At 42.3% G+C, this 17,203-nt stretch overlaps 1 protein-coding gene across 2 annotated transcripts in view; it reads right to left on the bottom strand.

Moving 5' to 3' along the window:
- Nucleotides 1-353: 353 nt before the first annotated feature.
- The window catches only part of LOC111867401 (probable G-protein coupled receptor 158), a gene marked incomplete at its 3' end in the record, with an annotated part of 242,176 nt that continues 225,326 nt past the window's right edge, over nucleotides 354-17,203 (bottom strand). For both annotated transcript variants that reach the window (XM_033752667.1, XM_023857223.2), the window contains 5 exon segments: nucleotides 354-479; nucleotides 3,238-3,411; nucleotides 7,713-7,957; nucleotides 11,088-11,323; nucleotides 14,714-14,823. In XM_033752667.1, the coding sequence (XP_033608558.1) occupies nucleotides 354-479; nucleotides 3,238-3,411; nucleotides 7,713-7,957; nucleotides 11,088-11,323; nucleotides 14,714-14,823 (891 nt within the window).

Genomic DNA, 17,203 nt, shown 5'->3' on the forward strand with positions numbered 1-17,203 from the left:
GGTGAGCAGTCAGCTTCACGCCCCGGCAGCTCCATGTATCAGATAGAGCCCATGATAACCATTGGATAGAAGACTGGGTGGGCCCCAGAGCCGGTCCGGACGCTGTGAAGAACAGAAAAATGCCTGCCCCTGCCGGGAATCGAACTCTGGCTGTCTAGCCCATGACCGGTCTCCATACCAATTGAGCTATCCCGGCTCATCCCAGAAGATACTAATCTTCATGAAATTTGGTGTTGGAACAGTATGGGTTTATGTGGAGTGACAGAAATAACTGTATTCTGTATTCGCCGCTCTTCTGAGTGCGTCGAGCTACTGTGACTTAGTACAGTCTTACACAAGACTGTGCTGGTTACCTGGAGTGAGAAGCGGCGGTGCGCCACCTTGCGGCCACCGCGACGCTTGGAGATATGTGGGTTGTCTGCCCGGATAGTCTTGTTCTTGAGCACTTCAAGCTGCGTGTAGAGCCGCTTTAACTCCGCCTGTGGATAGTTTCATCAAGATATCAGGCCCAGGTGTATACAAGCAACGGTACTGCAGTCCCTTTGGGATTACATGATCCCTCAGAGCCACCTGCCAGCAGGCAGGCACACTGCCAACTGAATGCTTCGCTTGTAGGTTATGTTCGACTTTGCAACTGCAAGTATCGACGCCTGATGCTCAAGTAAAACATCAGCACTACGCCCATCTTCCTGCGCTGGGGCTTGCTACCCTATGTCAAGAGTATGGGGGGGCTACATATACTAAAGAATCTGACTAGGTTAAATGTATCCAATTCATCTATAAATATCGCATCGGCTCCATAACTGTATCACGATATAACGACATTTACATACAAAATTTGCAGCTGAGTTTGTGACCTATCTCCATAAAAATGTTTCTCTTATGATCGATTAGTTATCAAACGGGAAGCCAAGAGTAGACTTCGCATGGTAGTCATTTTCTTGTATTACACTTTATGAAAGACTACCTTAAAGAAATTTGCATATTATTAGAAATTCTACCACCATACAATGATCCCAATTTATTATGCTACTAATAAAACGTAAAGTTATTCCTGCAACAGGCCGTGGAGGCCCACAGGATTGTGAGAGGTCGAGGCTCCCACGATTTCTAGAAAATCGTCTTCCAAATGGTGGTGAGGTCAGCCTTACGCTCCGGCAGCCCTTTACTCCCCCGTAATATTGTTGGCACTCATTTCTGTTAGAGGCTGAGTCAACTCCAGGGTCAAAGTGCGGGTGGAAGGATTGGGTCAATTGAAAATTCCAGTGACCTCATCGGGACTGGAAATCGCGACCTTCCGCCTTGTAGCATAGTGCCTCAACCAACTATGCTACCGCGTGCCCCCTTACTCTAGCAATGGCACTTTAATTTTAGAAGTTCGCAAAGCCGCCATGTTGGTGTTACTGCTTGTAGGAAATTATAAAATACAAATGGTGGCGCCAAATACTGTCATGCCGAGTTTCATTAAGATCCTTCAACTAGTTCAAAACTTATGTAATAGATAGGTAAACTGACACAGAAAAATTATTCTAATTAAGTAAGCATTTTCTTTTCCTTATAATATAAGAAAAGCAAGCCAAAAAATAAAAATTATATCCAAATGTAATGGAATACGTCTTGAAATTAACTGTTTACCCCACTCATAATTATGAATAAATTTCGCCAGAATTCCCATTAAAATTCAGCTTGAAGAAAATTAGGCTTCTGTAACACTTGAGCTACCCTATTTTTTAATTGCTAATGGGGTGGGACTAAGTCCCTTGTACGGCTGCCACTTCTGGCCTATTGTACCAGCCCCAGATGATAGGTGAGGGTGATTGTGGAGCAATTGGTGGAATGAAGATTGGCAGGGGAAACCGAAGTACTTGGAGAAAACCTGTCCCAGCGCCACTTTGTCCACCACAAATCCCACTTGACCAGACCCGGGATCGACCCGGGCCGCCGCGGTGGGAAGCCAGCGACTAATCACTTGAGCTATGGCGCGGCCTGAGCTACCCTAACTCACTGTTATGTTTATTCAAACCATGAGATCAACTGATATGAAAAAATGAAGAATCACATCTACTGAAATGAAAATTATGTGATGCGTAGTACACTAATATTGAGACAAAAGGATCAAGATGTTTTTCATGAACTAAACACTGAATTTACATTTATAAAAAAAACTTTACCAATACAATTAAACAGCTTTGTCACACTGATAGAATTCAGAGACTATATAGGTTAATAATGAAGCTCATACAAGGTAACTGGAAAAGGATTTTAAAGATGCATTTATCCAAAGCAGGAATGAAGTTTGGTGAACGGGTAGGCCTATGATCCCCATTACCAGGCCAATGATAGTCAGACCAGCGATTCCAGTGAACGGACCATTTCGTTTAGAGTTTATGCAGGTATGACAAGTTCTTTTCAGAAATAGATGCATGCTCCGGACAGGTTGTAAATACCGTGTCCGGATGAAAGGTAACCAAAAAAAAAAATGTATATATGGGAAACTAATTTTCATACATGTACCGGGTTTTGTCTTCGGAAAGGAAAACTCCAAAAGTTTTTTTTTTTTTCATGCCTGGCTTGGGCGCAAGCGCCTCCACATTTCTGCCGCCATGTTAGGAATCACCTGGACAGAGAGATGGCTGGGATATGAATTGGCAGAGGTGGACCAGTCGCTTGCCCTCCTAGGTCGCCAGATTTAACCTCACTGATTTTTTCTTGTGGAGTTATGTCAACAACATTGACTACCAGGTTAAAATAAACGAGCTTCAACACCTGAAAGCCCGCATAAGAGACGCTGTGGCTGTGGTAACACCAAACATGCTGGGATCGTCTGGATATTTGTCTTACCACCAAGGGAGCCCACACTGAAATTTATTGTGAAGGTTACATACTCAGAAAAAACTGTGATAGTTTCCCTTTGTAATGGTGTAACTCATAAATGTACATAATAAATGTTTTCTGAGATATAATTATTTTATTTTGGATACCTTTCATCCGGACATTCTGTATTGCAAGAATGACATAACACATATTATTAACGAAATTAACGTATTACAATTCTGCTTCCGTAATCCATTTCAGCATGCATGGAAACGAGGCTTGTGAGGTCTCAAAACACTGGAAATCGCTGCGATAGAAATTATTCTTGGAGAAGGAGCCCGGGTTCACCATTTCCAGCAGTGGCTTTATGACAGTAATGGATTTTACATACATATTCTGGATGAAATTGAATGAAAGGCTTACCCTAATGTCTTCTGGGTTCATATCGGCCAAGTTAATTTCCCCAACATCCACGTCACTACTGTTGGTCCCAGTGATGCCATCTCGTGGCTTGAAAGCGTCCACAGGCATTGGACAAGAGTATTCGTAGTGTCTCTTCCCTCGGGAGTCTGTCACTTGCTTGTGTTGGTACCACAGCTGCAACATGCAACAAACGCAGCTTGCCTTTCGTTTCGTTCCACTGACCAATTCTCTTTCGTCAGAATGATGAATCTGAGTCACATATTTCATTTTCGGTTTTGCTGATAATTATTACAATCAACTTATTAATTTGAGAATCAGAAGTCCATTGGGCTTACTGACAACAGATGGTAATTTCTTTAGAAAGGTTGCTGTTCCCTGGAATGTCTCACCTGCTCAGAAGTTGGAGAGAGCGTGTTATTCTGCGTTAATAATCATCAGACTCCACGGTGTCATGTTCTAGATAACAATATTCCTCATAGTCATCTCTGAGTTCAACCAGACCTGTTAGCTTAGCGGTAACACNCTGCGTTAATAATCATCAGACTCCACGGCGTCATGTTCTAGATCACAATATTCCTCATAGTCATCGCTGAGTTCAAACTACAGATCAGCATTGGAGAGGTTTTGGGTTGCAGCCTCGGCAGAGACGTAAGCTAATCCTGGGCCCCTCGTGGGTTTCTTCAGACCCTTCAAGTAAGTGCCACAGTAGCTCCTCGAGTAAGCCACCGTCGCTTCTTTCCAAACCCTTCCAGTTCAGCATTCCACCAACGCAACTCAGTCTTCATACTCCAAGAATGTTACACTCAGATTTCACGGTTTTATTATGATTAGTCCAGCAACGAACTCAGTTCCATATATGAGGTTATACGGCTTCATCATGACTACTCTTAATAACTGGAAAGGTTATGGAAAGAAGTCGTGGGCCAATCTGAGAAACAGTCCCGAAACTTGTCTGGAGGAATTGAGAAACCATGAACACCTTCAGACAGGATAACCTGTTACAGTTTCGAGATATGAACACGTGAGCTCCCTAATACGAAACAAAAGTACTATCAGTTTAACAGTGGTGTTCGGACTGATGAGAAAATGAAATGTCTACCGTATTTAACATCTTTATATTTACATCGTCAGAAAATTTCTCACAATCCAGGAATAATAATTATTCAGTAGTTAATGAACTAACAACCCAAAAACCTATCTACTTAACTAATAATCCGGTAAGAAGATATGCAAGAAACTCTGTATGACTATCGTCTATCAATGTTATAACATATTATAGTTTCTTTCTGTAATAATTCAAAGTGGATGCAAGTAGGTACATTTCTTAAACTCCCTCCTCGTCAGCTGCAAGAACTAGAACGAGTTCGAGAGAACACCAATGGAGGCACCATTTCGCGGCTTATCGGTGGCCGTAGACGCTTTGCACAAGCGCATTGCTGTTAGTCGAAAAGGATGTAATGAAAACAGTTCATATTTTACTTGCTGTAATCACTCACTCATGGAACTGAGCCCTTCTTGAGAGGCTGCCAATTGTCCAGCTGCTCAAGAACTTCCCAGAATTTTATGGAATTCGAAGGTCCATTACCGTGTTCACAAGAGCCTTCCACTGATGCCTATCCTGAGCTAGATCAATTCAGTCCGTACAATCTAATCCTAGCCTTCTAAGATCCATTTTAATGTTGTCCATCCACCTATGTCTTTGTCTTCCTAGTGGTCTCTTTCCTTCCGACGTTCCCACCAATATCCTATATGCATTCATCTTCGCCCCCATTCGTGCTACATGCCCTGTCCATCTCATCCTCCTTGACTTGATCATTCTAATTACACTTGGAGAAGCGTACAAGATATGAAGCTCCTCATTATGCAGTTTTGTCCAGAATCCTGTCACTTCATCTCTCTTCGGCCCAAATATTCTGCTCAGCACCCTTTCTCAAACACCCTCAGTCTACGTTTCTCCCTTAAAGTTAGAGACCAAGTTTCACACCCATACAGAACCACACTAAATTATAGTTTTGTATATTCCAATTTGTATGTTCTTAGACAGCAGATGAGAAGACAAAAGATTCTGGGCTGAATGGTAGCAAGCATTACTCGAGTTCAATCGCCCCTTAATTTCCTCCTGAATCAGGTTTTGATTTGCTATCTTTGTTCCCAAATATCTGAACTGTGGCACATTTTCAAAACTTCTGTTTCTTATCTTTATATCATGATTTTGCCCTGCATTTTAATCTGCTGCCACGAAAGAAGGAACGTAAGTACATATGAATGCCGTCTCCTGTCTATTGAAATATGGCCAATGAGATTGTGAGTCTTCCCACCAGGAGATGTCCAAGTGAACTTATGGATGTTACGACGTGGGAACAGTGAACTTTTGACAAAGTGATTTCTGGATGTGGCAAAGTTTACTACTCTAACTCCATTATCATTACTAATTTCGCGTAAACTCTCATTCCCAATTGTTGGTTTGAAAATGTCTTCCCTACTTATACTGCTACTGAAATCTCCTAACAAAATTTTCATAGGGTACTTCGGGAATTTATCAAATACATGTTCTAGTTCTTCATAGAATCTGTCCTTTGTCATCAATCTTATCTTCTCTTGGGGCATGAACATTCATAACAATGATATCACACCAGCGACCTTTTAGTATTATATGTGATATCCTATCACTAACGAACTCTGCCCTCTTAACTGCTGATATGCTTCTCTTATGTACGGAAAAGCCCCATCTGACCTGTACTCCCACTAAATCTAACTTATATTTTGATATTTCTTTTTCAACTGCCCTAAGGGCATCTGCCATTTCTTACATTCTACGTACCAAATCTCATGTCCATTTTCTTTAGCCTAGGTCGTTTATCCAAAGAATTTGAGGACCTTTGTGAAATTTCGTAACAAGCTTATTTTTTTAAGGTGAAGAATTGTTATACCAAGCCAAGCCCCCAAGTTGGAGGATCACTCCTTGTTGACTGTCTGTGGGGTGCTAATTCGATATATTCGCAGCTAACCTCCATCCGCAACCTGAGGGCGCGCCAAGCCGTGGTGACAAGGGACCTACCTAACATCCGCAACCAGAGGACGTGCCATGTCGAGGTGACAATGGACTCACCTAACATGGCCACATCCTCATATTCTCTCAATATGAAATCCGTTCCAATATCAACCTCTCACTTACACTTAGGTAACCGAGCAAGTAGATTCCCTTCTGACCTGTATTGAGGTGCTCGGTTCAAATTTCGGCAGAGGCACAGATATATACTGAGGTTTTCGTGGTTTTAATCAGTTCGTCTTTCTAAGTCTCACACAGCATCAAAGTCATGACTAACTTTCTAAGCGTTCTTTCCAATTAATAGTATAATTTATCGTACCTTCATTCGACGCTATACAACCTGAGTTCCCGATAGCGTAGCTAAGTAAACTACAAATGGGTAGGGTAATAAGTAAATATCCCTAAAGTTTCTCAAGTGCTTTCTTCTAGTCAGGTGCTCCCAACAGTTTGTATGCATTCATAAACACGTAAAATTATGCTTCCGCATGTAATTATCTGTAGAATTATTTATCTTTATATGGTGCATCCTGTTGCGTATTTGCAAACTATTCTATTACGCTTGTTCCGTCTAACGCACTCAAGGAATGTATAACATTCAATTTGTTTTATTAAAATCACATGTTTCGACATATTTTATCTGGTCATCATCAGGTGATTACAACTGTGCTCTCTTGAATTGCAAGCCATCTTACTTTTCATATAGGCCCATATTTATAATGATTTCTTGTGGATAACAATATTGGCATTCGTCGGTACTACAAATTAAATTATTAAAATTGTAAAATATTAAAAATTAAAAAAAAACATTAAAAATATGGCTCATAGATATTTTTTCTAATGTTTCACAATTTTATTAATTTAGTATGTAGTACTGACAAAGATCAATATTGTCATCCACCAGAAATCATTGTAAATATGGGCCCATATGAGAAGTAAAATTTTTTGCAATTAAAGAGAGCACTTGAAAAATACCATCTTCTGGGATGTGGCGACGTGTAGATAGTGTTAACCGACGTTTCGGAGGAATGTGTCGCCTCCATCTTCAGAATAGAAGAAAAAATAACATCTGCGAGCTAGCGTGAGCAGGTACCGACAAACTAATCTATGTCACAGCCGTGAAGACCTCAAATCTTACACGAGAACACTTGTTAAACACTTATATTCACCTGATGATGACCAGATAAAATTGTCGAAACATGTTGTGATTTTAATAAAACAAACTAAATGATATAGATTCTTTGAGTTGCGATAGACGGAACAACTGCGATAGAATAGTTTAGAATGATTTAGTCACTTCGTTTGCTTTATTATGTTTCGTTTACTGAGTTTTTATTTAATTGTAAATGATTTACTGGGTGAATGCTTTTACATTAAATAAAAGAGGCATTCTTATAACCTTTTTGTTTGACTTGATAAAGAATCTTGCCTTAGGAGTGAAGATGACAAGCAATACGACGGTGGAGGTGAGCTGGCTGCGTGTGAAGTAAGCAAGGAAACTGAAATCTGGGTGGAGTGACCTGGAGTACAGGATGCGCAGCACGTAGAAAGCGCCGCTCACTGTGGCCTCCACTATAATGGCGAAACAGAGGAACCGGCGCTCCTGGAACTGCGTCGTGGCGTTCCGACATGCGTAACTCAGGTGGATCCCAAACACCAAGATCAGGATCTCACCTGAAAATCAAGTCATAACTAAACTGCGTGTTACACGATGTTCTGTGACTAGCGAGCTGGCAAGAAAACAGGGAGCTATCCATCTGTCTCACATGTTCAAACAACAGTCCCAAAATCTGAACGTTACTTACTTACTTATGGAGCTGTGCCCTTCTTGATGAGCCGCCAATTCTGCAGCTATTCAAGAAATTTCCAGCATTTTGTGGAGCCATAAAGTTCATTACCGTGTTCACAAGAGCCCTCCACTGGTCCATATCCAGAGCCAGACCAATCCAATCGATACCATCCCATCCTATCAAGCTAACATATATTTTAATATTATCCACCCACCTACGCCTTGGTCTTCCCAGTGGTCTCTTTCCTTCTGGCTTTCCCACCAATATCGTATATGCATTCCTCATCTCCCCTATTTGTGCTACATGCCCTGCCCATCTTATCTTCATTGACTTGATCATTCTAATTATACTTGGAGAAGAGTACAAGTTATGAAGCTCCACATTATGCAGTTTTCTCCAACCTCGTCACTTCATCTCTCTTCGGTCCAAATATACTCCTCAACACCCTGTTCTCATCATCTCTCTTCAGTCCAAATATTCTCCTCAGCACCCTGTTCTCAAACACCCTTAGTCTATGTTCGTCCCAACGGTTAGTCACTGGCTTCCCACAGCGGCGGCCCGTGTTCGATCCCGGGTCTGGTCAAGTGGGATTCGTGGTTGACAAAGTGGTGCTGGGGCAGGTTTCTTTCGAGTACTTCGGTTTCCCCTGCCAATCTTCATTCCACCAATTGCTCCACAATCGCCCTCACCTATCATCTGGAGCTGGTACAATAGGCCATAAGTGGCCGCAGTACAAGGGAATTAGTCCCATCCCATTAGCAATAAAAAAAGATTTGTATATTCTAATTTTTTTATGTTTTTGGACAGCAGACAAGAAGACAAAAGGTTCTGGACTGAATGGTAGCAAGCATTACCCGAGTTCAGTCTCCTTTTAATTTCCTCCTGAATCAGGTTTCGATCTGTTATCGTTGTTCCATCTGAATGTTACTAGCATTTCTAAATACGTTTACTTGCGATATATTTACTGCTTATTTAACGACGCTGTCAGTGGCTTATATGCAACTTAAGGCGTCGCATTTTAGTCAATGGCTTCCCACCGCAGCTACCTGGGTTCGAGCCCAAGTCAAACCATGTGCAATTTGTGGTGGACAAAGTGGCGTGGGGCAGGCTTTCTCAGAGCAATTGCTTCACAGTTACAATCACCTATCATCTGGAGCTGGTATAGTAGGCCAGAAGTGGCCGCAGTACCAAGTGGACTCAGTCTCACCCCATCTCAAGAAATAATAATAAAAAAAAACTTCGAATGGTACAATGATTAGTGAACAATGAACTTGAACAATACGGTAGGAAGCGATCATGTTATAATTTGAGGATTTACCTTCTAGGTATTTGCTTGGAGGGAGTAAGGAAGACCGCGATAAACCTCAGTCAGGAAAGGAAATCTCCCGTCCAAAATATAAAACAGGGACCTATAGAATATGGAGAATTACTGAACGTTTAGCCCCAGTGTCCTGTACGACATATCAATTCATGCCTAAACGTGTCACTAAATAGAATATGGACCCATATAATGCTGCATGGGACACGTCAGTATTCAAATTTTCTGAGTCTTGTAACACAGGAGGGTCCCACAATTTCTGAATAGCCCAGTGATCGACCATTGGTTTCGTATCCCGTTCTTCATCTGTCTGCGGCTGCAGCATTAGAACTAAACACCGTGGTTTTAGTCCGCAAACGAACTATACCGACCGAGCGACCGTCGCTTATCGGCGAAGTTAGTGCCAACTTTAGCAGATAGAGAATGTCTCGGGGTCAGGGCATCGAAACACCACGGCCGTTAATTTCGGTTTTCTAAACCGGAGCCGCTATTTCCGTGAAACAGCTCCTCAGTTATCCTCACGAAGCTAAGTGGACCCCGTTCCAGAACCACTACTTCTCAGAAAATCTGGTAGCGCCGGGAATCGAACTCGGACCTCTGAATCTGTACCATTAAACGGCGAAAACGGGAGAGGAAAAATAATAAGAGGAAATCTGGACAGAACCATTCCATCGGTAAAATTAAACAGGAGAAACAGGTGGTTAAGGTATTAATTGCATTCAGTTAGGGTCCTGTGACACGGTTTCGTGGCGAACGGTAAAGAACCAGCCAGTTTCATTGCAATCAGAAAAATTCTCAACGAGCCAAATTAGACTGTAATCTTGAATCCCACAACTTTGTCCTCAAAATTTCCAAGATGTCGTTTGCAGTTTATAAAGTTTACTTATGGGCTATTTATCAGATTATGGTCTTAAGTAAAACAGATTTTATTATGGGGCAATATCACTGAATATTGAAATTATCAGACAATTTTGGTAAGAATTTCATATAAAGAGTTAACAAATTAATCTACCCAACGCTTTAAGCAGGCGCAGACAGGCAGAAGTTATCTTCATATAAGCCCTTCTTGTTTTCGTTTTGTTCTTTCTTTTTCATATAGTTAACATGAGGAAGCATCTTTATCGTGAAAAATCACACGTTTTCAGCACCCTTTAATACGAAAATTCGGTTTTTGGAATGCCATCCAGCTGTCTGAATGTCATATGTCAAGCTTAACTAAGTAACAAAACGTAACTCTATGGAGCCAGCAGTGGCTCAGCTGCTCAAGAATTTCCTCTTTTATGGAACTCGAACATTCATTACGGTGCTCGCAAGAGCCCACCACTTGTTCCTATTCTGAGTTACATGAGCCCAGTCCACATCACACTATCCTACTTCTCTAAGATCCATTTTAAAATTATATTCCCACCTAAATCTAGGTCTTCCTAGAAATCCTATATGCATTCCTCTTCTCCTCCAAGCGACGTACATGCTCTGTCCAAATCATTCGTTTTCGTTTGATCATTCTAATTATACTCATCCTTGGCGAAGAGTACAAAATACGAAGCTCCTCATTACGCAGTTTTCTTCCACCTTCTAACACTTCATTTTTCTTTGACCCAAACATTTTTCTCAGTATTCAGTTCTCAAACACATGAAAAATTACGTGCGTATCTTTGTACCGATTTGTTTTAGAAAGTTCGCGTAATAAGCGTACCTGTCTCTGTGACGTAGTCCCACCACAGGGCCTTGCAGGCGAGGAACTGCAGCCCCTCGTAAGTGGTTCCCACAGTCAGAACGTCGTAGTTCTCCTGTATGAAGTTGAGGTTAGTGACTGTCCACGCGGCCATGTACCCAAACACCACGAGCACCATCCCCAGCAAATACTTGAGCAGGTCTTTGTCGCGGACCACCCAGCGGTGCGCCTTCCGAGTGCGGAACTCGATCAAGATCCTGTGGACAACATCTCTGCTGCATCAGATCTAGCGGCAGTGCAGGAAACCAAACGTTACGTGAAATACTTACAACATTAGAAAAGAGCATAACATAATTTTCAGTTAATGCATCCGGTCGTGTATAATATATTATTTCTTATTGAAAACCGTAACAACACAACAATCAATAATACGTGTAAGTACCTCTAGGAGATACTTTTATGTTATGCAAAAAGTATCTCCTAGAGCTAATTACACGTATTATTGATTGTTGAGTTGTGGAGGTTTTCAGTAAGACATAGCATAACATAAACCTGTGAAGTGAGTGTGAATTCTGTAAGGTGTGTTGCAGAAGGAAGGGCGGTGGCAGAAAGACTACTGAGATATGGCTTGCCACTCACTTGTGCTCATCTTGAGGCATTGTCTCAGGCTGTGTGTATGCTGGTGTTGGTGGACTGAAAACAGTCCAGCAGTGCCGACATACAAGTATACATAGCTGGACTGGAAACAGGCCAGCAGCACCAACATACAAGTACACTTTGCTGGACTGAAAACAGTCTAGCAGCGCCAACATACAAGTACACGTTGCTGGATTGAAAACAGGCTAGCAGCGCCAACATACAAGTACACATAGCTGGACTGAAAACAGTCTAGCAGCACCAATATACAAGTACATATAGCTGGACTGTAAACATACAAGTACACGTTGCTGGATTGAAAACAGTCTAGCAGCGCCAATATACAAGTACACATAGCTGGACTGGAAACAGGCCAGCAGCACCAACATACAAGTACACTTTGCTGGACTGAAAACAGTCTAGCAGCGCCAACATACAAGTACACGTTGCTGGATTGAAAACAGTCTAGCAGCGCCAATATACAAGTACACATAGCTGGACTGGAAACAGGCCAGCAGCACCAACATACAAGTACACTTTGCTGGACTGAAAACAGTCTAGCAGCGCCAACATACAAGTACACGTTGCTGGATTGAAAACAGGCTAGCAGCGCCAACATACAAGTACACATAGCTGGACTGAAAACAGTCTAGCAGCGCCAACATACAAGTACACGTTGCTGGATTGAAAACAGTCTAGCAGCGCCAATATACAAGTACACATAGCTGGACTGAAAACAGTCTAGCAGCGCCAACATACAAGTACACGTTGCTGGATTGAAAACAGGCTAGCAGCGCCAACATACAAGTACACATTGCCGGACTGAAAACAGGCTTGCAGTGCCAACACACAAGTACACATAGCTGGACTGAAAACAGGCTAGCAGCGCCAACATACAAATACAGATTGCTGGACTGAAAACAGTCTAGCAGCGCCAACATACAAGTACACGTTGCTGGATTGAAAACAGGCTAGCAGCGCCAACATACAAATACAGATTGCTGGACTGAAAACAGTCTAGCAGCGCCAACATACAAGTACACATTCCTTAAGATAGACAAGAGTCAAATGTATGATTTACGTTCACTTAACGTGTTGACGCTCCGCAATTCGTTGCTATGGCAATTTAAAATTGCTTCCTTTCAGAACATTCATCTCAACATTACACGCAGTAACTTCCATTCGCTGGTGGCTATAGTTAATCTATATTTTCCTACTGTTAAACTGTACTGAGGCAGGAGCTGAATTTTGGATATTATTTAAATGGTGTTCAGGCTTGAAGAAATTATTAACTTACAAGAAAACCATTTTCTTCTTGAAGTACATGGAAGGCATTCAACTTAAGGTTGGTGCACATAAAGAAGCAAATGTAAAACATTTCACTTCCGTGCAAACAACCCACGAAAAATTCCACTATGAATTAATTTAAGTGCACGTTTCGATGTCCCACAGCATTAGCAGGATATTTATATATTTCCAGTGACTTGCGAATACTAAATAACATATCTGCCATAATTATTATAATAGTTGAAACTATCCCTGTAACAGGCCGTGAAGGCATATAGGGTTGTGAGACGTCGAGGATCCCACATTTTCTCTAGACAATCTGCTCACAGATCGCGGTGAATTTGTCAACTTTCCTGGACCCTTGTACTGCGGTCACTTCTGAACTATTGTACAAGCACCAGATGATAGGTGAGGGTGATTGTGGAGCAATTGGTAGAATGAAGATTGGCAGAGGAAACCGAAGTACTGGGAGAAACCTGCCCCAGCACCAATTTGCCCACCACAAATCCCACTTGACCAGACCCGGGTTCGAACACGGGCCGCCGCGGTAGGAAACCAGCGACTAACCGCCTGAACTATGACGCGGTCCAAGATGCGGTACGTAAGCCAAACACAACACAACGTTCGGAGACTGGAGTCTGTCTCCGTCTTCAGGTAAAACCTACTCAGTTTGGCCAAATCGATAGAGTTAGTCCCTATCTCCGGGCACCTGCGCCAACAGAAGATAGGGTATACAAGCGAAGCACAGCACAAACCATCCATGAGAGATAAGACATAACATTAAATTATTAAAAACTCTACAGTATGAGGCTTTGCACCAGAAAAATTTCTCGATAGAAATAATCTCTGGATAGAAGAGACACTCCTTATGGTACCAACACAAGAGAAACTAATTCTCCCACTCCATCTACGCTAGCCGGATTTGTTGCTTTTACTTCTGCTGTGATGACGGGAGTCCAGATGGGAGAGATGTCGAAGCTGGGTCTACTGATCGGACGGTCTATCAGAGACATGTGAGTGGATTCCATGTGTTTCCTGTAGGTGGTGTTTGGTTCAATCTGCAGGACCTTCGCTTCATTCCAATTTCGTGGCCTTCTTCTCAAGCAAGTTGGGCTAGTTTTGATTTTTCAAGCAGACCCTGTGTCAGGTTAGATTTGTGCTCCATAATGCGTACTTGTAAGGGGATGTACTGCTTCGTGTGCTGGGCATCTCTAACCTGTCCAGTTTTCATCAATGTGGAGAAGCAATAGTCCTTCTTTAGATCCAATATAATATTCATATGTCATCCAATAAGGTAACTGGATTTCTTTCATTTGACCCAATCATTCCAGCCGCACTATGGCCCTGGGGTCGACTCAGCTTCTAACAGAAATGAGTACCAGGAATGTTCTTGAGGGTAAAGGACGGCCGGCCCGTGAGGCTGACTACCTTTCCGCCATCTATGAGCCGATTGTCTACATAATATAGGAAACTCAACATCTCACAACCCTATGGGCCTCCACGGCCTGTTACAGTGATACCTTTACTTTTTACTTTACTTGTGACACTATGAATCTATAAACAGCTTGATGATGAAGCTGTACGTGATAATGTACCATAACAAATTTGTGTTACGACTGCTGAAAAGTGTTGTGGATGGGAATAAGGGTAGGTTAATTCTTCTGCAACGGTATTCTTCAGTATGAAGTAATGTACAGGGCATGACAGCTTGCCCACTCACTCACCTGTACAGCTTTAGGATGATTGCACCGTAGCAGATAACAAAACCAAGCTCTCGACACCAGGGCTCCAGTAGGCATTGCTCCACCGAGGGGTCGAAGAACCTCACAATGACCTGTAACAGGATGGGTTCATTAAGCTTTTTGTATTTTCTCGATGCAAATTGTCTGTGAATGCTGCAGGAAGTTTGCACGAAACAGAAATAAGGCGTGACACGCGCAGAGTTCGGAATTCTGAAGTGACAATATTAGGCTTAACGCCATGAAAGCCTCCGGGGATAATTTTTGTTTTACAAGAGCGCGGGGTGGGGCGGCTCTTAATTTTTAAAGAGAGGGGAGACCGAAAATTTCCTCACACATTTTCGTATAAGTCGCTGGAAATTATTTTCAGAATATTAGGAACAAAATTATACATTTTTAAGAAAATAATTTTAATTTCTATCATAGTGAATTCTTTTCTTCAATTTTAGTTCTTTTCCAAAATTCCACCGATTGGAGGATACGCCTGACTTGCCCCTACCCTTAGCGGCATTGACACTTAACGCATTGACGGCCGTGTTAATTGTTAGGTTCCAATGGCGGTGGCCCGTGTTCGAACCCAGTATAGATCATGTGGGATTTGTGGTGGACAAAGTAGTACTGCGGCGGATGGTCTCCAAGTACTCCGGTTTCCTCTGCTAATTCTCTTTCCACCAACTGTTCTGGCTATACAGGATGTAACTGAAAGGTGCAGACAGAATTTGGGCAAGAGTTCCACATGTCAAAACAAGAAAGAAAATGTTCATATCAGCATGTGCCTGGAAACAGTTTATGAGTTACGGTTGAAAGAAAACTGTGTAGACATCAGCAGCAGTTCAGCGTTAATGTATGGGCAGGGATTGTTTGGTAGGCTCGCAGGTTTTGCCACATCGGCTTACAGGCAACCACTACAGCGATTTCCTCCTACATGATCAGCCAAAGCTACTGGAAGGTGTACCACTGGCAGACAGAGCACGAATGTGGTACATGCATGAGGGCGCTCCGTGCTGTACGAAATGTCCTCAGTAACACGTAACATGACTGATGGATAGGTAGAGGAGGACCCACTGTGTGGCCTCCACGCTCACCAAAATTGAATCCTCCTATGGGGATCCCTAGATCCTTTGTGTATGCAGCTCCTGTTGACAACGGAGAGGCACTGCGATACCTGTCAGACTATCCGCAACTGCCCCGGATTCTTTGAGCGGATGCGGCGTCCGAGTTGTGCATTGGATCTCATGGAGAACATTTCGGAGCGGTTACTGTAAATGTACTCCTTCAGCTATAACTCACAAATTACATGTTTCTGGACTTCTTGGTTTGGTATGTGGAACTCGTGCCAAAAGTTTGTTTGCAACTATTGGTTACATTCTCCGCAGTCTTAATAATAACTAACTTCATGAAACTGCGCCCTTCTTGAGAAGCCGATTGTGCAGCTACTCAAGAACTTCCAGTATTTTACGGAACCCGAAAGTTCATTATTGTGTTCACATGATCTTTCCACTGGTCAATATCCCAAGCCAGACCAATCCAGTCCATGCAACCCCATCCCACATCTCTAAGCTCGATATTAATATTATCCTGCCGCCCACGTCGAAGTCTTCCTAATGTCTCTTTCCTTCTGGCTTTCCCACCAAGATCCTATATGCATTCCTCTTCTCCCCCATTCGTGCTACATGCCCTGCCCACGTCATCCTCCTTGACTTGATCATTCTAATTATACTTTGCGAAGAGTATAAGTTGTGAAGCTCCTCATTATGCAGTCTTCTCCAACCTCCTGCCACTTCATCTCTCTTCGGTCCACATATTCTCCTCAACGCTCTGTTCTCAAATACCCTCAGTATATGTTCCTCCTTTAATGTCAGAGACCAAGTTTCACACCCATACAGAACCACAGGCAAAATTATAATTTTGTATATTATAATTTTTATGTTTCTGGACAGCAGACGAGAAGTCAAAAAGTTCTGGACTGAATGGTAGCAAGCATTACACGAGTTCAGTCTCCTCTTAATTTCATCATGAATAAAATTTCGATTTTTTCCTGTCGTTCCCAAGTATCTGAACTGTGCCACATTTTCAGCACATCTGTTAGCAGACGTTACGTCATGATTTTGCCTGCATTTTGGTGACGAGACTCAGTTTGTCTCAATGTTAACATCTCCGCTAAATGGTGAACTTAAAAAGACATTACAGGCTACCTCAACTTAGTCATAACTGAAAAGCACGTTCTTTGTAAGAATGGATATAGGCTTCATCACTCTTTACAATATTATATTTAAGCATCCTCTTGCACTCTATACGATAAATGATATAATGATACAAATTCCGTCCCAAGTGCAAACAATATATTATGTGTCCTTGATCTTGTTCACCCACACTACATGTTTCGGCCACAGACGGCCATCATCAGGTGTATAACACTCACGTCGCTGTCACACTGCACTCAGCTCAAAATTTAACATTTAAAACACTTTCCTT

Source organism: Cryptotermes secundus, unplaced genomic scaffold (genome assembly GCF_002891405.2).
Source record: "Cryptotermes secundus unplaced genomic scaffold, Csec_1.0 scaffold397, whole genome shotgun sequence".
Taxonomy (NCBI): Eukaryota; Metazoa; Arthropoda; class Insecta; order Blattodea; family Kalotermitidae; genus Cryptotermes; species Cryptotermes secundus.